Here is a 26,623-nt window from a genome sequence, read left to right on the forward strand (position 1 = left end):
CTGAAGAGGGTCCGCGGTGGCGTAGCGGTCTAAGCGTCGGCTTGGTGTCGATGCAGTTGCCCACTGGGGACTGGGGTTCGCGCCCCGGTCTCGTCAGATCCGACTATGGCCGGACTCGATGAAGCAGCAATCATTGGCAACGCTGTCTTCGGGAGGGGGGCGGAGTCGGCTTGTGTTCGTCATGTGAATGCGTCTCTGTGTGTGTCGGAAAAACAGTGGTTCGGCTTGGATTCGCCTTGTCACGAAAGTGGGGAGGCGCTTTCCTTCGAGACTGCCGGCCGGAGAGATGCAGTTGGCGAACGCATGCAATACGAGGGTGGGTGTTTGAATTAAAATAGGGATCAATTGGCCACTAAATTGGGAGAAAAAAGGGGAAAATCAGAAATAAATTAAAAAAAATAAAATAATATACACTGAAAAAGAACATACGTTCTTGCTCTCAGAAAATCATCCAGGGGAGAGTTTGCCATTCAATATTTGCGGATTGATTCGGGTATTGTACATTTTTTTATGTGACAGCAGTCTTGATAAAATAATAATAATAAAAATAAATACTGGAAAATGTCTTTATTTAACATCTAAAGAAAGTATAAGAAACAATTTCAAGGTTGAGATCTTATTTCCATGCATTGCTAAAAAACATGCATTGGTAAAAAAAAGTACAAGAGTGAATAATTCTTACTCTTAAATTGAACATTTTCATAACAATCTGATATAATTTTTTTTAAAGGATGGTCTTTCCTATTCGTCTGACTAAGACCTGTTGAGATAGATTGTAAATTGAAATGAAAAGTAAATGGGCAAAACAGGATTTGCCACCTCACATGTTAAACACCATACAAATGTTAGCATGCTGTCAGGGTTGAAAATATAAGACCATGATTCAGTTTTTTTCGGTATATGAAATCAATATTGCACCTTATTCTTCACGTCTTAGTGGTGTGAGCCAAGGTAAAATAATATGTATTTGCCGATTACACTTAAGAAAAATGTAAACACTATGAAATCTAACGATTATTTGACAGTTTAACAAATTATCCAGTCTTATTTCTCAAACCACAAATTTTGAGCACCTTAAATAATGAACACTGAGTTACATGTAGAAAATTGATCTACCAGCACTTGATCTTTTCAAGAGCTAAAAAAAAACAACTGAAAAAAATATTGTAATATTGTTGACTGTACTGGCATATTTTGTATTTCTGCTTATACAACCAATACATATTCAATTTCTGGACAAAACAGTTAATAGTGTTATCTGACTTGTTAGCACTTTAACCTTTCATGTTAGTTCTGTTTGTAAACTACAGTTACATAATCTGAAGAAAGACTCAGTCTTGTCATAAACACTCATCTAACTGTCACACATTTGACAGTCCTCAGGCTGAAAGGGCTTCACAATAATGCAGTTATTATGAACATACAGTATATACATTATTTACAGTCCTACACATGCTTTCCACTGTATACATGAGAACATTTTAGTGTTTTGGCTTCTCACATTTCCATTTTCAGAGGGCAAAGCCTCTCATTTGAAAGGTAGCCTGTTTGGCTAGTCTTTGCTCGGAGATGCTCTTTTGTTCTCTTCACCGCCGCTCACACCTGAAGCCATTGCTCCGTCTACTTCGAGGTCAATGCCCTGTTCGTTCATTCCACAACATGCAGTATCTGCTGGGATTTCTAGTTCAGCAGCTCCCTTGGCCCCCCATCAGTTGTCATCTCCCATCTCCATCTTCATTTCCCCTCCTCAGCCAGATGGTGGATACGGCACTATGCTCCAGTCTCTCAGAGAGGAGCACCGATCTACATTATTTGCCATGCTGTGCCCCTTTGCCCCGTCTGAGCCAGTCCCTCCAGGGGGATTGGGTTTTGGCTTGGTTGGCCTCTGAGGCCCATGAGGTGGAGAAGGAGGACTGGCGAGGTGTTCGTGCTGAGGAAGCAGAGCTGGACCTGCTGAAGAATGATTTGCCATTGGAGGTGGGCTTCCTCTGGTGCTGCTCCGACTGCTGCTGGGACCTCAGCTGCTGGTTGATGATGATCTGAATGTCATCCTTGACAAAAGTAAAAATATAAACATGAAGAACTGAGCTGTGAAGGCAATCAATGCAGCATTTTAATTCAGGCTGATTAGGTTAAATGTGTTTTGTAATGTAATCGTGTATCCATGCCCACCGACTTTGCTGTCACTCTCCTTAATTTCTGCATTTTACTAAGTGTTCAGTCAGACTGATAATTAATAAGCTTGTAAACATGATTTATTGTTATAATTGTCAATAATTATGTTAAATTTGTAAATATCAGTGTAGTTTTTACAGCGCTTGAGTGTTTTGTTCTCTGATGGAAATTTTGCTATGACAGTCAGGTGAAATTCACATACATTAACATAATCACCATATCCATATAAAAGGAAATATACATGCCTATAGGGGCATAGAAATACATCCATTGTTGCACACATATGTATTTGTATGCCTATGCAAATAAACATGCATACATACTTTTCAATCACACCCATATAAACACACCATGGATAAACACAAAAATAAGCAAGCACATAGGCAAAGAAAAGAAGAAGCAGAATTTCAATATGGAACAGAGGTAGAAGCAAGTAAAGTAAAAGATGAGAAGCAGAGCAGATACAGCAGAAGTGATTCTATGTTGATTAGCTTAAGGTTGAAGGAATTTTATCTCAGCAAGAGATAAAATACCATCAAATAATATAAGGGCAAGCTATTAAAAACCTCTGTATATTCTCCCTCCAGTCAGGCACTATTACAAATGCTGCTTCATTGCACACAACACTACAAACTCAATTATTATTATTACAGTTCAAAGACATGTAGGAATCGGCCATACTAAATTGTCCATAGGTGTGAATGTGTCTGCGAGTGTGTGTGTGTGTGGGCCCTATGATGGCCTGTTGGCCTGTCTAGAGTGTTTCACCACCTGCTGCCCAATGACTGCTGGGATAGGCTCCCGCATCGCGCGACCCTGAGTGCAGGATATGGGGTTTGAATAATGGATGGATGGATGGATGGATTATTAAACAAATTTGATGAATACAGTAGGTGTGTTATTGTGTTATAAAGCATCATCTTCATCCTGCCACTAGAGGTCTGCAGGCTCCTGGCAGACGACTTAGCTCAGCACAGAGACTCAACAGCAGAAGGACTCCCAGACAGGAACACCTGTCACTCGCGTCCATCCAAACTGAAAAGACGGTGGAAAGGTTAGCCATGTCCATCCCCTGACCTCCCACTGAACACATAATGCCAAGGCAATTTTGCCTTTAAATTGAAAGCGGGAATCAGCGCTTGTACGTTGACGAGGGACATGTCTTGTTTAATCAGTTTAATCAGAGACAGTAAAGGTGTGTGTGAAAGAGTGAGTGAGAGAGAGAGAGATGAGCAGGTAGAACAGAGAAGTAAAGCAGGAGAGGGGACATGACAAAAGCGAGTAGATTTGTAGGCCATAAACAAGCGGAGACAGACTGTGACAAAAAAGCTGGAGAGAGATAGAGACCCCACCTGCCAGGCCTCCAGTTCCTGTGACAATTCCAGTTTACGTTGGATAGCTTCCAACAACTGGTTGTTCAGAGACATCATGTCATTTTTACTTCTCACCAGCTCAGCCTCCATCAGGTTCTTTCTGTAATGAGATGATGAAACCACTTCAATCACAACATAAGTCATTGACAACACAGAATCTGAGTATGTGTAACATGCCTTATCCCCACAGGTGCTGGACCATGACTGAAATATGACCGAAACAGACGGTTTTTATAGCTACTTTTGAGTGGAATGAGTATGATTTCTGTTTTTTGTTTGTTTTGCTTCTTGACAGTTCTTCAGAAAGCAGATGTAAATGTTAAATAAATCTTCCCAGATTAGGTACAATACAGGTTATTGTATTGTTTGAAATAACATTTATACATAGCCACTTACTTGGCTATTGCTTCATCTCGGTCTCTGATGGCTTGTTGGACCAAACCAGCCTGTTCCTGTCTGCACTCCAACATCTGCTTCAGTTCTGCATTCTGTGCTTGGAGCTGCATGTTCTGGATGGGTGGCAATGCAAGTTGTCATCACAACAATGATCAACTCAACTTCAGTTTTATTTGGAGGAATCAAACTCACTATATCAAAAAAGCTATCACTGTGAAAGATCTTTCTGAAGGTAGACTAAAGGCTATAGACTTTGAATGTATGAATGGTACTTTAAAACTGATTTGGCTGAAACAATGTGCTAAATCCCCTGGCAGTATCTGGCACATATTCCCCCAAACTATATTTGACAAGATGGGTGGTATAGAATTTGTTTTAAAATGTGGTTTCAATGTAACCAAATTACCTCAAACTTTCTAAATATCATCAACAAGTTCACTTTTTTGGAAATTATTTTACAACCACAACTTCACACCTCATAATACACCATTGTGGAACAACAGATACATACTCTGAAACAGAAAATCTTTGTTTTATAGGAACTGGATAGATAGAAATATTTGGTGTGTAATGGACCTATTAGATGTAAATGAGGATGTATTATCTTACAATGATTTTTGTTATAAATGTAATTTTGATTGCAATCTCAATTAATTTAAATCTCTTATCAATGCCATACCCAATACATTTCTTATCTCGTAGCAAAAAAATATAGCAGTGTATTCTCAGTCCCCATCCCATCTCCCCACACCTTTTGTAAATGGAATTCATTTTCTTGATGTGGAGAGGATCAACATTAATCGATTACCCTGTGAGCGGTCATAGTGTTTTGGCTAATCAGTCTAATAGTTAAAGCATGGGCAGCTGGATAGAATTTGAGACATTCTCAATGGGGGCATATGTTTGAGCATGAAAGTGACGGTTCATGGTAGTGATGAAGAAAAGTGAGCTGACCCACATTAAATGAAATCAGAAAAGTTGGGTATTGCTTAAAGGTAGAATGAGTAGGATTTGTTGGTTGTATTTTGTAAACACAACATTTAAAGTTGGCCCGTTCTCCCCCGGCTCAACAACACCAAAAGGACACGCCCCCGAACCACAGTTGCCAGGACACATCCCAGTGTACAGGCCAACTCCGCATCGCTCTTCATCCCCATCCTCTCCTTCAGTACTCACCAGCAGGTGAAAGCCAACCCCAGATTCACTCTCATTTCAGAATGAACTTTGTCAGCTTGGTGTTGCACCTCGCTGCATTTGCGTCTTTTCGATGCTGTGTCTGCCATTGTCATAGCTTCCTCTTGCATGCGTGCTTACGATCTCGATCTGGCACCTTGGTCACTACATTTTTATGGAGTCCCGCTGCCCAAAGGTTAAGACCCCGAAACATCCCGTACACAGCAAAATATGAAAACACAGGCAGAGGACAGGGTCTCTGCAGATACAGACACCACCACACATGTCTAGTGGGTCATAAGTGATGATTGATTGACAGGGGTTATTTTTGCATGAGTCTATACATTGATTATTAGGAAAATCCCACTTGTTCTACCTTTAACTAAAGCAAGACTATATAACTGTCACCCGTAGGTGCCTAAATTCCACAAAATCCCCAAAACCCTTCCTTTTTCTGCTATTCAGCACGTTGATAAACCGTTAGGATAAAGTAGCACCGGATAACGTCCGGTACAGGTCGAACGTAGGTCAGTCTTCTGTTGCCACTTTAAATATGCTGTTGCTGAATGGCTTGATCTCCACATTTAATATAACACCTTAGATCCCTGGTATATGCAAGCTCCCGAAGCAAACCAATAATGGCATAATAATAATGAGGCCCTTAATAACCTTACTCCTTCGTATCTTTCCGAACTCCTTCATATCCACATGCTCTCCCACACTCTCAGATCCTCCGCTGCTCTCCAACTCATTACACCATCAGCCTGCTTGACTACCATGAGGACCAGTATAGAGCCATCAGTCATTCTGCCCCCCACCTATGGAACTCTCTCCCACAAGAAATTCACTACACTGACTCTCTTTCAACCTTCAAATCCTCTCTCAAAATGTACCTTTTCAAACTGGCATATTCAGTCTCATCCACGCTTCACTGAGTTTTGTGCAGATGATGATTTTATACTTATCTGTTGTATTAACTTTTTGTTGTCTACCCTGCTTTGTTTTGATTTTATGCTGTCTGATACAGCACTGTATCAGTTTTTTACGGTGTTCTGTAAGGTGTCCTTGAGTGCTCTGAAAGGCGCCCACAGATAAAATGTATTATTATTATTATTATTATAGAAACATCTTTGTCTTTTTTTGTTGTTGTTTTTGTAGATGTTTTGTTATGCATTAAACTTCTCTATTAGGACACTTTCCTAATCTAACTGTGCAGAATCTGCCTCTTGTCACACCATATGACACAAATTATGACATGAAAGAGAACACTCCCTAAATATGATAAAATTCAATCAAATATCAGGATCATTTGTGAGGTTAAATTAAATGTTTAAGGTATATCATGGCTCTGATTTTAAACATTTTTTAAACATTTGTCCCCTCAAAACTTGCATGACGACAGGTTGGTGTGTAATTGCAGTATATTTTTTTGCAATGCTGTTGTGAATGCTTTGTGGCAGTCCATGTTACACACAGTTAAAACACACTTCTGGTGTATTGTTTAAAAAGGAAGCTCAAGGTTGGCAGAAATCTCAGCCTCTCTCTGTATAATAATAATAATAATAATAATAACAATCATAAAAAGCACTCAATTTGTGTATCACACAGTAGCAAAGCCAGCACTGACACAATGTGATCTACAAATGATGGACTGCCACCCTCTCTGATAGATACCTTCATTCATCACCAGGTTACCTGATATCTCAGCTCCTGGACTGTGGTCAGATTCCCACGCGGATCAGTCGTCCCATCAACAATAGGCTGATTCAGCTCCTATGAAACAGACGTTAAGCGAGAGATCAGGTGTCAGCCGTGCATTCCATCGAGATTTACACCAAAATAAGAGTTTCTGTAGTGTTGACCTATTTGTATGAGGCTCCAGGGTACATAGGTGAGGGTTGGAGGATAGAGTGTGTTTTGTTGTTTGTATGTGTGTGTGTGTGTGTGTGTGTGTGTGTGTGTGTGTGTGTGTGTGTGTGTGTGTGTGTGTGTGTGTGTGTGTGTGTGTGTGTGTGTGTGCGTGGTTGGGCGGATAGTTACAATGACAGAGGTTATAGGTCTAAATGTCCAACAGATGCCATTGGCCTTTGTTGGACAACTGCCATTTGTGTATGTGTTCTCATAGCCTGGTGGGAATACACGCATACCATGGATGTGTAGAAAAACAATATTAAAACTAAGCAAGCTATTGTGGACAGATTTGCGTCCATGGGGTGAAAAAAAAAAGATATTTCCCTTGTCATTGTTTGACAAGCTGTTCATCACTCCAACAATCAAACAAGAGAATCACTAGTTTACAGAAGTACTTTCCCAGTGATCGCAGTTATGTGAGAGTTCTTAACTCAAAATGCTAATGAAGTATTTTAGCCGTTCAGCTGGACTCTTTTCTGGCAGCCATAACTATATTACAAAACCTCATGAGGCCATACCAGGGTGCATTTTTTATTTTTTTAAATTTTATTTTATTTCTGATTTTTCCCTTTTTCTCCCAATTTAGTGGCCAATTGATCCCTATTTTAGTTTAAACACCCACCCTCGTACTGCATGCGTTCGCCAACTGCATCTCTCCGGCCGGCAGTCTCGAAGGAGACGCCTTGCCACTTTCGTGAGAAGGCGAATCCAGGCCGAACCACTGCTTTTTCCGACACACAGAGAGACGCATTAATGTGACGAACACAAGCCGACTCCGCCCCCCTCCCGAAGACAGCATTGCCAATTATTGCTGCTTCATCGAGTCCGGCCATAGTCGGATCTGACGAGACCGGGGCGCGAACCCCGGTCCCCAGTGGGCAACTGCATCGACACAAAGCCGATGCTTAGACCGCTACACCACCGCAGACCCAGGGGTGCATTTTTAATATAATTTTTAAACACACTAATTTCTTTCTTTGGTTAAGACTCCAGTGTCCCATTCGCCACCCCACTCAGCCTCAACTCAAAAATCGCCTTACTGCTGTAAAAATATACAAGAACGCTACAGTTTGTTTTGATTTACTTTAGTACAACACAAATATGAGCCCTAAATGATGAAAGTAGTCTATATTTTGTAGGCCAATTATGACAATATATACTAGCTACATAACATGAATGCATCTAGACAAAAGACAATTTCAAATCTTTGGAGGAAGTCAATGATGCTACGACGAGCTTTGGATTTTCATTGACATTGCATGTACCTATGGACAAAAGCAGTAGTGTTGCATGGAAGCAAGATTTAATTTTGCAGAAGCATTGCCTCTCATCACAAAGATCTGCATTCACCCTCTGCTGACTTGTGCATTTCTTTTACTTGTGAGAGACATGTTTTGGAAAAACAGCTGTTTGTAAGATATACAGGGATGAGCTAATGTATTTCCTATTGTTCTTATGCATCCCGTCTGTGTTGTAAATGGTTTTGTCAGCTTTCGCGGGGGTATGCGATCAGCATATGGGATCATTATATCACAATATCTTATGTTCTCACTGATGGTCTCATTTGCGTATGTCGGATATGTAGAGACACGAAAATTAAATTAAGGCTGATAAATAATCAGTGGAAAACTCCTTGTAGCTGCTCTGAATTGATTCCAGGAATTGCATTTATTTTCAGTGGAAATAACCACTATCCCCACTGCTTAAAGCTTTTCTAGGGGCGAGTAATGCACTCACAATAGCAGCCTGCAGATAAAGCATGGTGCGTTTTCCCTTGGGCAAGTCATTGGTCAAAGACACACTAACAACATTTTGACAGCATACTCCCACCTGCTAAGCTGAATTTCTATGACTAACTCTCACCTGATGGCAGCTCGGGTGGGTCAGATTGCGGGCCACTCCCTTCAGCTGGTGCAGCATGAGCTGCAGGTCTTCCTGTGGATCCATGACTTCAGACCCATGTGGGCCACTCACCTCCTCGGTCAACGGGAGCAGCAGCTGGAGCACGGACCACACGTCTTGCGTCATCTAGACAGAATAAGGTGGGGGGGGTTGTTACTTGTCTAATTTAAGTTATTACCACCTGTAAACTGATCAGCGTGCATGCTGTAAACTGTTCTCCTAGGCCTCAATTCCTGTGTTTTGTGAGTGAAGATGTGCAGCCTTTTTAGATGTGACGCAATCACTCACTCACTCACAAAGTGATGTTTCGTCTCACGGCTAGCTGTACCATCTGCTTAGCTTTGGGGAGGGGGTTGTATTCATTCCAAAAATGTGAGTGTGTGTAAGAATATGTGCTGTTATAAGACGTTAAAGATTTTGTGAGGGTTTTTAATCAACATTATAATCCTCATTGGTAAGAAAATTGGCAAAATATATATATTTTTTCTGCACTCCTACAAAACTCTATTCCATCCATTATCCAAACTGCTTATCCTGTTCTCAGTGTCGCGGGGATGCTGGAGCCTATCCCAGCAGTCATTGGGCGGCAGGCAGGGAGACACCCTGGACAGGCCGCCAGGCCATCACAGCCCCCCCACACCACACCACACCACACTCATACCTAGGGACAATTTAGTACGGCCGATTCACCTGACCTACATGTCTTTGGACTGTGGGAGGAAACTGAAGTCCCCGGAGGAAACCCACGCAGACACGGGGAGAACATGTAAACTCAACACAGAGGACAAACTGGGACGACCCCCAAGGTTGGACTACCCCGGGGTTCGAACCCAGGACCTTCTTCCTGTGAGGCGACCGCGCTAACCACTGCGCCACTGTGCCTCCCTCCTACAAAACTCTTTTCTCCCAAACTCTCCTCTTCTATCACTTGGTATTTTCCACGCAGTTTCATTCAAGGTAGCCTTTCACAGAAACATCACCGACAGAGATGGACTGAGACATATGCTCTATCACCTTTAATCTTTAACATGTTTCTGATGTGTCCGCCTGCTTTTCTGGGTTTGTGGTTAGCTAAAAAAAAAAAAGACAATCCAGACACGCTAACTTTATCTCTGTTGAACCAATGAAAAAACATTTACAATGTCAATTTTAAGCCTGCATTTAGGATATGATGGGTATATAATTTGCCTATCCCAATTAATCTATTCCCTCTATTCCCTCAATGTTTTTTGTTTTATCTAAGTGTGGCTATATTTTTGCCGGTTTGAATCCCGCGTTACCTCCGGCTTGGTCGGGACTCCCTACAAACATAATTGGCCATGTCTGTGGGTGGGAAGCTGGATGTGGGTGTGCCCTAGTCTCTGCACTAGCACCTCCTCTTGGCGCTTGTTCTTGGGGGGGGACTGAGGGGGAATAGCGTGATCCTCCCACGTGTTACGTTCCCCTGGCGAAACTCTTCACTGTCAGGTGAAAAGAAGCGGCTGGCGACTCCACATGTATCGAAGGAGGCATGTGGTAGGTAGTCTGCAGCCCTCCCCGGATTGGCAGAGGGGGTGGAGCTGCGACCGGGATGGCTCGGAAGAGTGGGGTAATTGGCCGGATATAATTGGGGAGAAAAGGGGGGGGCAATCGACAAAAAAAAAAGTGTGGCTATATTTGTTTACTATGTAAAATGCTTTGAGTACCTTGAGAAGTGCTATATAAATTTGCTGTATTATTACTAGTATTATTATCATTATTACTATTACTATGTAGCATCAGCAACTCAGTTGAAAATGTGCAGCCAACGCTAGGCCTACTTCAAATTACAAACTTAAGACGTGCACAAAAAAAGTCACACAACAGCTGTGCTTTGCATCTATAACGCTCTGCGTCCTTGTTTTCCAGGATATAATGAATGTACGTATAAGAAAAGCAGGTGTTTTTCACATCTCTTCTTTTAAACGTTTCAATGCTGCAAGGAAGCCCCAAGGAGGACGGGCCAGTTTGTTTGGAGTACTGAAAACAAACTGGTTAACCTTTCGTCTTTTTCCTCACACGTCTGATTTTCTTTTGATAATCTCCACTTCCTACATGACATCCGGCCCTCCGGCGAGTGGCAGTGCACACTGTGCTTCATCACTTTCTTTAACTTCCTCCAGCCCTATCGCATCACAACATCGCTCTGATGATGAGATGACGAAGGAATCTGAACAACTTAGTTTTAACACAGCGATGCTGATTTTGCAATATCACTTAAAAAAAAAAAGAAAGGTAAGAGGAATAGCATGTTGTTGTGCACAGTAAAACACATGTGCAAATGTTCACTGATAGCACACCAAGACAAGGAAACATTCCTGCCATATTGTCAAGACAAACAGGAAAAGTAGTGGATGACTCATGGGTGTAGTTACACATCACACTTTCCTGCTGGAACAAAACATTGACAATAGACAGACAGAGAGTGAGAATTAAAATATTCCCTCTCACATTGTCACCCACCCACCCACCCACACACACACACACAGTTTTGCAGCAGTTTCATTGAGTTTCTTCTGATCTCCGAGGGCATATTCACAGTCTGGTAGTGTGGGAGAAAAGCTCTCTGGCCAAGTGTTCCTGTGTGGTTTCCTCACGTTGAAAGGTAACACGTTCACACATTTACTTCTGAGACGTGTGTTCTCATGTGGCGCTGCGGTCATACTGTCATGGAGAACTCGCACAGAATGTCCCATCATCATGTTCCAGCTCTCAGACGAAGCAACTCTCCACGACAATTATGACAACGTTTCTCAAATTTCACCCGGAGACTTGCAGATCATGTTATCTAATCACTGTTTCGCTTCCTTTAGCAGCCATGAGCACGATTTTAGAGAGATCATGCGGTGTGCTCATTTCAGGAAACACCATTCCACCTTTCCACAGACTAATATTTGCCAACAACCATGCCCTGATAAAGCCAATGCAGCCCGTCCTACACAAGAGCTCTCACATGTTTTTGGTTGTTTTTTTTGTTTTTTTTCCATCTACCTCAGTGTCTTTCCACGTAGACCCATTATCTTGACTGAGTAACCTTGACAAAGCACATTGCTGGTCCTTTAAGCATTTCCTGTGTTGAGGTGTGAACATTCATTATTTCTCACACTTACTATGAAATTAAGTGTTCTCTTGAACATTAAACTATTGAATTTCTTATGTGCACTGTCGCCACATTCATTAATTAGTCACTATCCAAGCCGCTTATCCTGCTCTCAGGGTCGCGAGGACGCTGGAGCCTATCCCAGCAGCCATTATTGGGCGGCAGGCAGGGAGACACCCTGGACAGGCCGCCAGGCCACCACAGGGCCTACCCCCCACACACACACACATAAGGACAAATTAGTACGGCCGATTCACCTGACCTACATGTCTTTGGACTGTGGGAGGAAACCACAGAACCCGGAGGAAACCCACGCAGACACGGGAGAACATGCAAACTCCACACAGAGGACGATCCGGGGCAACCCCCAAGGTTGGACTACCCCGGGGCTTGAACCCAGGACCTTCTTGCTGTGAGGCAACCACGCTAACCACTGTGCCACTGTGCCGCCCTCCTGTCACCACATATCCTGATTAAAAAAAAAAACATACAAAAAACAAACAGAAGATTACTTTCCACAGCTTTACTTATGTGCCTGTTTCAGACCAAGTCCCTTTCACGCTCAATAGCACCCCCATTAAAAACGATGGGCTCTTGATAGCTTTTAACTACAGTTGAAGCGTTTTAAGTGTGACCCAAAGATATCGACTCTGTACAGAGTGTATGGCCAGCCTTTGCAAGATTTGAGTTCCGAATAATTTATACATCTTGAACAACCTCAGTATCTACTAAGCCATCTTGGCTTCAAAGGTGGCCCAGTGGCTCGCACTGTTGCCTCACAGCAAGAAGGTCCTGGGTTCGAACCCCAGGCTGTCCCAGGTCCTTTCTTTGTGGAGTTTGCATGTTCTCCCCGTGTCTGCATGGGTTTCCTCCCACCATCAAAAAGACATGCATGTTAGGGTTAATACTCCTGTCTGTGTCCCTGACCAAGGCAATGGAAAGAAGAAGAGGAGTTGGTCCCCGGGCGCTGCAGCTGCCCACTGCTCATATACAATAGGATGGGTTAAATGCAGAAGACAAATTCATTGTAACCTGTACAATGTCAAAATAAAGTGGCTTTCTTCTAGGTTTCTTGAGCAGCAGTGGGATTCATACCCAGTCACCCAAAGGGATTACATCTTTAATTCAGCATTTTATACCACTCAGCTGCACAAACAAATGATGTGACAACACTTCGTTTCTTGTCAGAGTAAAAAAAATTGAGTTTTTAACTTTCCTAACAGAGCTACTGGAGGGTCAGCTTTGATTTTTTTCCCCCCCACCACATCCAAAGCCTGCTCATGTCACTCAATCCCCCCCTGGTGATTAAAACTGGACAATTGTTGGTGGAGGTAATTCTGATACACAATGGATCACTTTCACCTGCATTAGAAAAGCAGTAAAACTAATAGGGAGGAGAAAAGACAGGCTACGAGACCTTTTCTACTTTGGTTCTGTGGGGATTTTTTTTCCTTTTTTGTACCTGTTCCTTGCTGAGTCCTAAATCTAAGGTGTCCAAGCTGCCCTCCAGCTCTGACAGCAGTGAAGCTTCTCCGTGGCTCCGACTCGCCTGTAGCGACACCTCCTCCTGCAGCTCCTCCACACGAGTTTGCAGCTGCTGAGAATGGCCCCGCGCTGCCTCTACATCCTGCCATGCCTCAGCTAGCTGTACATACATGAAAACACACACACACACACACACATACACACACACACACACACAGTTGTTAGTTTCATTCACGAAAACAAATAAAGAGAAAAACAGGGCGCAAATGACACCATTTGAGATAGTGTGATTTGTACTGGATTCTGGATTATCAAGATTAAGGCTTCCCTCCAGAGATCACATCAGCAGTCGTTGTGGATAGACAGATGTGACTTAACATGTACTCTAAGTGCCACAAACCAAGGACATGCATATCAGACTTCAAGATGCCGTCCAAACTAGGGGGAAACACTCTCTTAAAACAGTAACCACCATTCAGTGAGAAAGAAATCCTGACGTGCCAGATTCCAACCGCTAACCCAACATGAAACTCCACAAACAGAACACAAGTGGAATCCAGAATTGCAAGTGACATTCACAATGACAGGGATGAGGCGATTGTTTAGCAATGCTTTCCACAATCCCACCGAAACCCAGCTAGACAGACAGGGAGTGGAAAATCCTTTTGTTATCTTGGCCCATTCATTCATACAGCCAACCGCACTGAGCAGTTCAGTTTTGCTTGCCATTGCGATGTACAAATAATTAGTGTCTTCATTTTGAAGCAGAATATGAGTAAAATCCCTGGAGATTGCATGTGCATGCCTGTTCTTCCTGCCTTCCTCCGTCTGTGCATTTGTGTGTCCGTGTTTGCACGTGCTTTAATATGTATATCACACCATTCCTGCCCTACGCAAGTAAATGGATGTGTGGCCTTACGTGTGTAAATTTGCACTTGGGTTTGTTTGTACCTGTTGGCAGTGCTGCTGGTTGCATTGTTCCTGCAGAGTCAGACGTGTGTGTAAAGAGGCCAGGCTCTCCTTAAGCTCAGAGTTCTCCTGACACACACTCACCAGCCGCTCCTCCAGGGCCTGTTCCCTCTGAGTTAGACGCATCACCTGGTTAGACACACACACACACACACACACACACACACACACACACACACACACACACACACACACACACACACACACACACACACACACAATCCAAGATTAGTATTCTGACCAATTTGTATTTAAATATAGAGCAAGTGGTTTCCGGTCGAAGACTTTGACTTGAGGAACTTACCCTCCCCCTCCCACTACCAAACCTACACCTTGCTCCTTGTACTGCACACATGCAACAACAACATGTCATTAAGCCCACGGTAATGATAATGGATTCCAGTGGAGAAATGCTAACACAGTCTAAATATTTTTCCCTTCCTGACAACAAAAGAAATGTCCACCACATTCTTGTCCTGGTGCACCGCAAAACCTGACCGATTTTGAAGCAGAGAGGTCAAAGTAGGCAAATCTAAGTGGACGAAGTGAAACCCAACACAGCCTACTGACATGCATTCTGAATGTTTTCAAGGTCAGACTTGTGTGGTGTGTTTTTGTAATCTTTACATAGTGGTGCCCACGGAGCTAGAAAAACTTTATCGGGCCCCATTTGGGTCTTTTTAATCATTAATGACTAGGGCTGAAGTGGGGATTAGGCTCAGGCTGTGGTTGGCTATTCAACTTTAAGTAAATGTGTTGAGAAACGGTGTTTGAGTGAGATTGAAAGGTACAGCGGCGCTAATCCCATCATCAGAGTACCGCCATAGAGTCCCCTATTAAAGGGAAAATTCGCCAATTTTCAACCTTATCTCTATCTGCAACAGAGATAGCACGTGGAGAAAAACAAAAACACCTGTAGTTGTTCCCGAAGCAGAGTTTCAGAAAAACTAAAGCCTAGCAGGTGTTCTTATACTCTAAACTACTCTGAACATGCTGTTCAACAAGCACATCCTCGTTCGCTCAACTAAGCAATGTTTCCGGTAGTGGAAATGATGTCCCACAACACTAGCGCAGAGGATTGTATGGATGATGCTACAGAGGCTTACATGCAATGCATTCTGGTAGGTGTAGGTGCTGTGGGAAAGACTGCGAGCAGGGCAACACTGATATCAATACAGTACACAGTGAGGACTTTATTACTTCCATCGACTACATCACTAATCAGTTCTGACTGCATAACACAAAAAAAACAAGATGACAAAACCAAGTTTGTGTGTGAGTGCATGTGTGTGTGTATGTGCAAGTGTGAAGGCGTTACCTGCTCCCTCATGGCACTGATTAGCTCCTCATCCTGTGATCTGGTATGCTTTCCCTTTTGGCGGAGCTCCTCTTTTAGAGCCTGTAGCTCACTGGACATGGCCTTCTGTACTTCCATAGCCTGCACCACCCACACAGACCAGACGCAGCACAGACACACATAAAATCTATGAGCGGAAAAGGAGAAGCTTGAAGTACAGCCACACAGCCATCGTCTTTGCAGGAAAGCCCTCCTTGTATATTCTTTATGCATATTATATATTTTTTCTACATATTTACACATGGGGAGGGTGTAGATGAATGTTACAGAGGGACATCAGTATTGAAACCAATCCTTGTCCAAGACAAATGAAATCAGATATGGGCTTTATTCATCTGCCCTGGAAATATTGAGAAGAGACTTTATTCATCTTACAGCCACACACACACACACACACACACACACACACACACACACACACACACACACACACACACACACACACACACACACACACACACACACACACACACACACACACACACACACACACACACACACACACACACACACACACACGCAGGGAGTGGTGGCTGAAGAAATATTGCTTCTGCATTTTTCCCATCCTGCCGTCCTTCCTCCTGGGGCAGCCAGGAGCAGTGGGCAGACCTCTCCCCTTCAGCACCCAGGGACCAATTCCAGATGGACATCCATGTCATGGATGTCCGTATGTTTTTATCAGGGTTCTTTTTTTTTATGTTGGAGGAATCCCATGTGAGCACGGGGAGAACATGCAAACTCTCGCCACACAAACTTGCCCATGGCACGAGGCTAAAGAGTAATGAGACCAAATGCATGCAGCCTTGAGAATGACGGCAAATATTGAACATAAAATCTCTCTTTTATATTGAATAAATGTCAACATAAAGAGAGAGATGATAGTAGATGTTACATGACTGAGCGGTAGGGATTAGACTTCTAGAATTGAGATTCTTTGTGCATGTTGTTCTCATGCTATGAGCCATATACTAAATGGAAAGAAACTGAGACGTTTTACTTTCCTTGAACTGCTAGTGGCTAAAACACAGTCTTTGTGTTTTTGTAACACGAGAAGAAACAACATGGCTCTTGTGGAACATTGTTCTTTGTTTGGCAAGGGAATTAAATAAATGCTGGCAAATTACTGTCACCCTTAATGTTATATACAGGCTGAAATATGATTTGTGAATTATGACTTTCACAGAGATGCAAGTAAGACATGTTTTATCACCTTTAACATGTTTTAACAAATAAATCTTTTGATTATGAGTTTTTAAGTTGTTTCTGATGTGTGTGCTTGATTTTCCGTGTCGTTGGTTATCTAAAACCACGAATCAGTGCAGACTAGCTAACTTTAGCTCCACTGAACTAATCCAAAATCATCTATTTCACAACGTCGGTGTTCAGGGTGTATTCAGCATATTATGTGAATAATAAGTAATGTTAGCTACTCATCTGAAAATGTGCAGTCAACACTAAGCCTACTTCCAATTTCAAACTTAAGGCAACGATCCCGTATTGTTCTGTCGATGACAACAACAGTTGTGGTTTGCATCTATTAACACTACGTGTTCTAGCTCTCCTAAAAATAACTACAAAAGACTTAATTTTCAATGGACTGTTTAGACACAAAATCTGTGGGCTGCCGATATACCAGTTCTGTAGCACTAATGGATGGACCATCTCAGTCCAACCCCCTATTCCCACCCCCACCCCTGTCCTGGGCCAGGACCACTGGTTCCCCTTACTCAGCAGTTTGGCGGGCCCCTGTCAGTTCCCATCACAGACTCACAATACAAGATGAAGGGTTTGCCTCTACAGCAGATGGAGCAGAGGGCATCTTGGTCTTGGCAGTAACATCATCATGCCACATTAGACAACAAAGTGGTAGGGGGTTGAAATGGGGCTTTAGGAGGGTAAGTAAATTGGAAATTATGTGTCCAAGTGTTTATGAGTGAGTACAGGGGAAATGGGAAGGGCTGTGAGGTACAACAAGGGAGGTGTGTGTGTGTGTGTGTAAACGAGTGCATTATGTGTGTGAGTGAGAGCTAAGCTAGTGGACCGTGGACAATAAAACAAAATACAGAATGTCGACACAGTGTCGGGCAGCGGATATCCCAGACGCACGCTCACGTTTGTCGGCCGTCATTATTCCTGCCTGCATTTCATCAACATGCACTCTATCCACAATAGAGGCAGCGACCCACTGGGAATAAGCGGAGTGAGGAGTGGAGGCAGGACGCTCCATTTATTAGGGACACAAAGACCAAAATGATAACCCCTTACAGGGCCCCAAGCTAGTCCTTACCCAACCAAACACTGAGGCAGCCGACAGCTGGCTACCCAAGCCGCGGCGGACCCCTTCAGGGAGCCCTCAGAGGGTGTGACAAAACATGGCAATAATTTTGGGAGCATGGGTAATAACATCAAAGGGGGAGACCTCAAGATTTATACCCCTCTGCCGATCATTCGACCCTTTCCTTTTTTTCTCTGAGGGCTTCACCACGCCATGGAAGTGAGCAAAGGTCAAAGGGGCCAGCTTCTTATTGGGCGTCTCGTTTCACCGTAGCGGAAATCCGAAGAGAGCAATTTGACAAGTGTCCATTGTTGTGGCCCTCGAAAGACAGCCCGAGATCCCAGGGAAAGTGACCATGTAATACTGGGTTCAAAAGCAAGAGCCCGGGGTTTTTTCTATGTTCTTCATCTGCTGAACATGTACAGAAGTGATGAGGATGTTCAATACACACTTAACTATCACACCATGACTTTGGTGTTTTCGTGCTGTGTTGGTTGTTCTATCAACATCACTTTCATCTAAAACGGTATATTTACAACAATTTTTTTTTCTTCTGAGCTCTCTGATTCAATATCAATTGCAATGAAGTTTATTGAGGTTAAAGGAGGGAATCGTGAGTAATACTGACCTATACCGCAGATGATAAATTCCTCATCATCAGCGTACAATTCATTTGGCTTGAGAAAAAAAAAACCCAACCTAAACTTCCTTATTTTGAAATATGGTGTGAATGAGTTCGACGGGCTTCTGAAGTCACACTGTCCAATAGCAGACGTACTGACGTAAGTCCAAGATAAGAAATTCAAACAAAAACAAAATAAGCTAGCTATCAAACCATGACTCCAGTCCTGTTTACAGTTATATATTTCTTCTCCATTAGACATCTCAAAACTGAAATTTACAAACTGGAGAGAAACTTACATGTTTCTGAAATGGCTCAACGTCATCCTAGTACCATAAAGCAGGGGGGGGGGAAGTCACATGCCTCTCTCGTTCTTTAATGGAAAATAATACTGTATTTTGTGGGTGATTTACAGTTTGTGAGAACCGGGAACTTCCCAGACTTACTTGAGTCAATCCACAAATGACACTACCAGGGTCGAGAGTCACACTAAGTCTATTTTTGGACTCAAAGGCACATGTGTTGACTCCCACGAAGCTTTATTTTCCCATCGGCATAGTCACATTGCTGTTAGTGCAGGTAAAGGTGATGAATGCTTCCTCTCAGGTGTCCTGCAGTGAACCACTGACTCCCTACCTGAGATTCCTGTTTCACTATCACAGTTAAGAGGCAGGGTTATACACCGTTTAAATACTTGTTCAGCATAAATATATGCTCCATGTCTAAAGAAAAAATAGCTTTTGCAGGCTTGATCCACATCTGAACTTGGAGACTTTGATGGCTTTCATCATGTGAGGCATAGTTTCCTTGCCTGATATCAGATCAGAGAGTATGCAGCCCATAAGGTATTATATAAGGTATACTGAAAGGTACAACCTTCAAAACAGAATACACTTATGCTTGGGGCCATTCAAAGTGACACCTTCACCTGATAAAAGACGCAAATCCAACCTGTGATTTCCATGAAGGTACACACAGAGCAGAGTTCCTTGGCTCCACAAGCACACACATGGAGACATACACAAATGCAGACCAACATACACATTGTCGCCTCCACTCACCTCGAAATAGTAGGCAGAAAATAAGAGAGCAATCCCATAAGTAGCTTCATATGCCATGAAAACACACACACACACACACACACACACACACACACACACACACACACACACACACACACACACACACACACACACACACACACACACACACATACACACACACACACACACACACACACACACACACACTGTGGTTGTTGCAGGGGGTTGTATGGGCCATTCGAATCGCCCCAAAAATGAAAAGGACCAACTAAAATGTATCCAATGAAACCAAGCAGCAGTTACATTAGCAATAAGATAAGCTTATAATTACTACCAAATCATGATTTTAAGCCTGAAATACCCATCATTTGGTGATACTTCCACTACATTACAGTAGGTCAAAGTCAGGCTTACACTTGGGATATAACTCAAGTCCAAAAGATCCACCCCTTTAAGTAGACCGACTACAGCGCTCCACACACGTACCTTCACACATGCACTCTCCGTGCCAGCACTACCATTGACCAGGTCTGGTAAGGAGATGCCAGAGTTGAAACTATGAGACAAACTGCCCACATTGTTCTTCCCTCTCTCTGTAGCAGATTCCTTTACGCTCTGTTCCTGGACATTTACAGCCACAGAGAGTTCAGAGTCGCCCATGGTTGATGCCAGTCAGCCGAAAAAACTAAACTTCTCCACTTCCTCCTTCCTAAAGATCACAGGCGGACTGAAAGCCCCTCTTATCTAAATTGACCTTTTCCTGCGCTTTTGAGGAGCTCATCAAGTCGTCATCACACAGTTCTCCTTCAGTGTGGCTGCAGAGGTGGAACGACTCCCATAGTTCCTTGTTTCGAGGACCTTGACTCAGGGGAGGGTTTGTTTTTTACGGCTTCATTTCTAAATTTTTAATCTCAAGTTAGCTATTCAGTTTGCACAGTCACAACAACACAAGACACGGGGCTACAAGTGGCTGGTCATATATTACGCTACAAGTTTGGATGATAATGTCTAGCAAAACACTACCCTCCTTAGGAGGCAGGAAGGTGCTAGCGAGTAACTCAAGGTGGTCTGGCCGTACAATCTGCTGAGCTCCACCAGCTTAACTGATAAGAGACCATAAATAATTCCATTACTAGGTTTGCTAAACTTGGTTGTTTACTTTCCACCCAGCAATGCTTATCACTGAACGTTAAAGGTAGAATGCAATTGTAAAGACACATTTGAACAGAATAATCGTGAACTGATAACGACCCGAAACAGCTTTATCTGGCCCTGACTTTTCTCCGGCACATGCTGTGGAAATAATTTTGTCTCATTTCTCAGCACTTGTGATGAATGTATTTTCTCTAAGTACTTCATAACTATCCTGAATCTGATCTTTTATGAGTTACTACTATGAGCTATGCTTGAATGAATGAGCATATATGCGAGAACAACTAGGCTGAAAAAGCAAAACTCATTTCTATTGGACCAAATGCTTTTCTTCTGGTGCCCTAGATGTAAATTAAAATCAAATCATGGCATGAATTCTAAGCCCCTGATATGTCATAATACATATTGTTTCTATCCTGCAAGCAGTCTAGGACTGAATAACTTGCCTGAGGTCTCAACTCTAAAGAGCTCATTGCAATTGAATGACCCACTCAGCATCTGTCTCTCCTAATCAGATGGAGAAGTTTAATGTTCGGTGGATACACTTTTATCTAGATTTTATTGCTCATATTTGAACAGTATAACATTAGGCCATGTCCTTGTCCACACTCTTGAATAGATTAGGCTAAATCAGACTGACAACTGCATAGTTTGCATAGAACATTGTCCTTTGGTGTGTGGATTAGGTAACATATCAGTTTATCAGGTCTGGCTCAGCTAAAACTCAGCTTGAGCAATAGTTTCATCAAGTCGTGAGGTTTCCTTGCATGCTACCTCAGTCCTTGCTACATCTTACATTTACTTGACATGGGCAGAGTAACTAAATAATCTAAAATTTGCATTAGAAATGCCTTATTGACACACAGGCAAATGTCTCAAAATGCATAGTTCTGCAAAAGTAGACTACATAGATATCCTATGAAGTAAATGCCTGATGTCAACGGGACATTTTGCCACTTAGATGGTTTTGAACAACTTGCAGAATGAAAGGCCACTTCACCTTTTCAAATTACAACATCTAATGGTAGAGTCAGAAAAAAATCACTGCCATCGATTCTCCTCTGTTTATGGACTTGGGGACTCACGGTGCTGAGCTGTTCACGGAGATGCTGGGTGTGTTCGCTGTACATCTGCTGGGCCCGACTCTTGTCCCTCTCAGCTTTGCTGAGGGCCTCGGTGAGTTGCTCCACCTCAGCAGTCAGCTCCTTCAAATCCCGCTCCAAATCCCCCACCTGGCTCTCCCACTGGGACTGGCGGCCCTCCAGCTTCTGCCGCAGCTCATGCCTGCTCTGCTCCAGCTCCTGTACAGGGGGGAGAAGATGGTAGTGTCAAGGTGGGGGGGGGGGGGTCTCAACAAGTGATCATTGTGATATGATAAGCTATTAATTCTCCAGGCAGCACGATGGCCCAGTGGTTAGCACTGTTGCCTCACTGCAAGAAGATCCTGGGTTTGAACCCCAGGTCATCCCAGGTCCTTTCTGTGTGGCGTTTGTATGTTCTCCCTGTGTCTGTGTGGGTTTCCTCCGGGTGTTCCAGTTTCCTCCCACCATCAAAAAGACATGCATATTAGGGTTAATACTCCTGCTAGTGCCCCTGACCAAGGCAATGGAAAGAAAAACTGGAGTTGGTCCTCGGGCACTACAGCTGCACACTGCTCCTATACAACTCCTATACAACAGAATGGGTTAAATGCAGAGAACAAATTCCGCTGTATGTATATACAATGACAAATAATAAAGTGTCTTTCTGTGTCTGTTAACATTGCCTTACTGCACATATCGCTTTACTCCTGCTCTGCTTGCACCATGTAAATAACACATTACAGCTATTATATCATATTAATATTGTAACTCTCTTATGAGTAGTAGAAGTAATGTTACTACTACCCAATAAGACCTCCTTGCACCTTAATCTTTCATTTACATGACCAAAAACTTGCACTACCCTGTGAGCATGCAATTCAACATTTCATTGTTCATGTACATGTACCTGAACAATGACAATAAAGCTGAACTGAGTTGATTTGAATGTATATGGGACCTAGTAGCTACATTTCAACTTAAGGCACCGTTGTGGCCTGCTTTGGTCTCATCAAGATGTTCTAAAAGTGGGATCAAAAAGATGATATGTGCAATGAAACCACAACTAATCGAGCTTGTTAGTGACAAGTGAAATCTTGTTTCAGCAGGGATGTCAGAGATACAAATGTAAAGAATGCCTCTTGGGCAGCCTTATGCGGTGATGTCATGAGCAAGGTTAATGCATGACAGTGTGGAAGTGAATAGGTGGCACTGAGAGTATCGCCTAATGCCTCATCCATATCTTTGAATATACAATCAATGGATTGTAATCTTGTGCAACTATTATTTCATTAGTTACAGGATGGCAAGTGTGTTGACATACAAGGTCTTAGTGCATGTGTTTGTATCGGTCTGTGCAATACTTTGATGTGTTATCAGTGAACTCTGCCCAGCCTGATGTCACCCTGCTGTTAAAGTCACACCTTAGTATCTGGTATGACGTACACAAGACATAAGCAAGCCTGTGAGCAAATCGCAGGCTCTGATGCAGTATATGATATTACCTGTCGTGTACGTGATACAATTCAATAGAAAGTTCCAGAAAAGTTGAATCAGTTCATCTGGACACAATGTTTCGTGGGAATTAAATGCTGTGTCCAGATGAACTGATTCAACTTTTCTGGGATTTCCACACCTGGATTATTGAGCATGCATCCAGTCAATAGAAATTTGATTCACAGAAACATGACAATGTAATTTTATTCACTAACTCTGGCTTCGTCATTGTGCTGCACACATACACAGTAAACGTGTGGTTCTTCAGACATATAATGAACTTTGGAGAATATGTACCACATGTGCATGAGTGTCTAGGATTAGCTAACAGGAATACTGCGAACTCTACTGTATAGTTGACGACTTCGCAGTAAGATTTCCCAGTGAGTGGAGCATCTTAAAATGTCATTGCGTGGCTCATTGCGACTCAAATCTTAAAACGCCACTGAAGGCACAGCAGATATCAGACAATTTTCCCAGCATGGAAATTGCTCGTCTGAGATGCATCACTCTCAACTCGGTCCCGTCCCCTTGGTGTGTACGTCAGGATGAATGAATGACAGCAAATGGAAGGACACATGCAATTTAGAGAAGAATGGGTGCGTTGTGTAGCAGCAGTGTATCTTTCCACTCTGTAAAATTAGCATTTTGTAACCGTAAAAGAGCTGTGCAGGTGATGTTTTTCTACCTACGTTTTAACGCTGCAGCACACATGGCTGAATAGTGCTAAGAATGGCCAACGTAGACGTCGGTAGTAACACGAGTTATTTCTGGTTCAGATATTGCACACAACAAAAAAAGATAAAAAAGTCAGCCGGTCTCATTTTCTGCTACAGGCTGTATTTGGAAGATCTCCCCTGGCACAAAGGAAAGAGAAGTTTTCTCTTACCTCCACTTTGTCTGCGTACTGGTCATGGAGTTTCTGCCTCTGCTCTTTCAGCTGACGGGTTTCCAGGAGCAGCGCGTTTCCCAGCTCGGCTGCCAAAATAACCTCTTCCTCCTTTTGTTTCAGGGCAGCTAAAAGTTCACCGGGGTCTTGATAAGCTGTCATTTCCTCCGCTCCGTAATCAAAATAGAAATCATCCTCCACCTCCAGTTTCTTGGTTTTGAAGCCCCACTCATTAAGACGATCCATGGCTTTTTTGGTTGTTTGTTTGTGTGTGCGCGCGTGAGAGAGAGAGAGAGAGAGAGAGAGAGAGAGAGAGAGAGAGAGAGAGAGAGAGAGAGAGAGAGAGAGAGAGAGAGAGAGAGAGAGAGAGAGAGAGAGAGAGAGAGAGAGAGAGAGAGAGAGAGAGAAACAAAACCCTACGATCAAATACGTGAGAGAAATGAAGAGTGACATATAAGCTCTAGCTGGGACATATACGTCATGTTTACAAAACAAACAAACAAACAAACAAACAAACAAAAAACAAACACGCGGTGATCTTATCCGTCCGTGTCCCGTGCAGCACCTGCTCTCATGCGCTCACGCTCTCATCTCTCAGCTTCTCAGGGCGAGTGAACCTGATGGGTTTAAACCAGTCCCACTGAAAGTAGGCTGGTCCTCTGTCACTTGCAGGTGATCGTCCCTTGTGGGAGTTGACGTCTGTAAACCCAGGCAACAGTTCCCTATCCCAGAGTTGTTAGTTACACAACACAACACAACTGAACACCTTCCCAGTGACGAGATTAAAAGTGTTAATCCTTCATGGATGGGAAGGGTTTACCTGCATATTGAGATTTACAGCCGAAATGAATGATCAAACGGTAACACTGTTCAACTCGTGGTATTCTATTCCGAATAACAACTATAACCATTAACATTGTTAATATTATCACCGTGTGAGGTGAATATATTGTAGCGAATGCGGGGGACAACGCAACCACAGGAACTGCCGCGGCCGGGAAGCGAACCCATATAGCCCGCACCACAGAAGACATCGCTAACCGCTAGACTAAAGGGTCAGACCCGCCAACCAGCTGCCAGCGTGTCTTCTTATCCATGCACGTTACAATATGATACTTTGGGTATTTTTAAATACATTCTACAACTGTATTGAAATCCAAAGGGGGCCTGGGTCAGTACGAACAGCTACCGCCATTGCTAATAAGTGAACAGAAAAATGAGGGTTAATTTACCTTAACTGTTGTGAAAATAATCCCGTTGCTGTTGTGATGTCAAAATTCTTTGCCTACATGTGACCTTAAATAATCCCTATGGAGCTAATTTATTTTATGTCAGGTCAGTCTGTCTGCATCTCTCTCTCTCTCTCTCCCATCACCCCTTTTTCTTTTGCCTTCCCCAATTTCATGCTTAACAAGATGTCTCAGTAATGCTCTTCACACCAGTGAGTGTTTAACAAGCAGTGCCATGCTTTGCATCAACCCAGAATCTGGGGTGACAGCAGTGGCCAACAAGGGGCACGTGTCTGACTCCTTTGTGTGCGAGCTTGCCTGAGGTCAAAGGGCGGCCTCCACAAGGTTTTAGGGGGCATGGGGTAGTGTCAAGGGACTAAAAGATACGGCATCCCAACGCATGCCAAAGCTATTGTTTTCACATGGAGCCACAGCAGATGGAGACACTGTACATCAAGGCTTTGTTTACCTTACTGCTATTGTCTCTATTGTACAAGTTCAAGTCACAGTACGCTGATTAAAGTTCTTGCGGCGAAAGTGCAGCAGGGTCCCACACGTGTGCCTTCCACCCGACGCAACACCAGGACTACCCATAATTTGCTCCATTTGTGTCATCGACTATGATAAAAGTGACCATTTCCATCTGGATAAACACCTAACCATGGTCTGATAGTTGTTAGTGGCTTGGCAATACACGTATTTGCATTTTGAGGATTGGGGTGCATAAAAAAACACACACTCGTAAACACTACAGACAGTACATTTAATGTCTCCTGATTGATATCACCTGAGCGTTTTTCCCCTAGTTTTTGCGAGGCAGTGACTAATGATATTGATGAACGACTAGAGTGACATCTACTGGACAAAAGCGTGAACTATGTTACTATACGAAACCAACAAGCGATTTTTCAGACTTTACGTGCACTCTTTTGGCTTTGCATTTTCATTTTAAATGCATCCTACTGTTGCTCTTTTATT

General features: G+C 43.0%; 1 protein-coding gene across 3 annotated transcripts; it reads right to left on the reverse strand.

Moving 5' to 3' along the window:
* Positions 1 to 558: 558 nt before the first annotated feature.
* si:ch211-235m3.5 (BICD family-like cargo adapter 1) lies at positions 559 to 24,984 on the reverse strand. Of its 3 annotated transcripts, none has more exons than XM_056283429.1 (10): positions 24,417 to 24,984; positions 22,037 to 22,252; positions 15,821 to 15,940; positions 14,485 to 14,631; positions 13,511 to 13,693; positions 8,892 to 9,056; positions 6,813 to 6,890; positions 3,945 to 4,057; positions 3,528 to 3,648; positions 559 to 2,051 (listed from the first exon to the last, which is right to left on the reverse strand). In XM_056283429.1, the coding sequence occupies exons 1-10, from the start codon at positions 24,867 to 24,869 to the stop codon at positions 1,809 to 1,811; spliced, it is 1,839 nt and encodes a 612-aa protein (XP_056139404.1). In that variant the 5' UTR covers positions 24,870 to 24,984; the 3' UTR covers positions 559 to 1,808. The 3 variants fall into 3 exon arrangements, with proteins under 3 accessions (XP_056139404.1, XP_056139406.1, XP_056139405.1); XM_056283431.1 differs by lacking the exon at positions 24,417 to 24,984 and adding an exon at positions 24,220 to 24,306; XM_056283430.1 differs by lacking the exon at positions 559 to 2,051 and adding an exon at positions 2,099 to 3,210.
* Positions 24,985 to 26,623: the final 1,639 nt, after the last annotated feature.

Source organism: Lampris incognitus, chromosome 7 (assembly GCF_029633865.1).
Source record: "Lampris incognitus isolate fLamInc1 chromosome 7, fLamInc1.hap2, whole genome shotgun sequence".
In the NCBI taxonomy this organism is placed as follows: domain Eukaryota; kingdom Metazoa; phylum Chordata; class Actinopteri; order Lampriformes; family Lampridae; genus Lampris; species Lampris incognitus.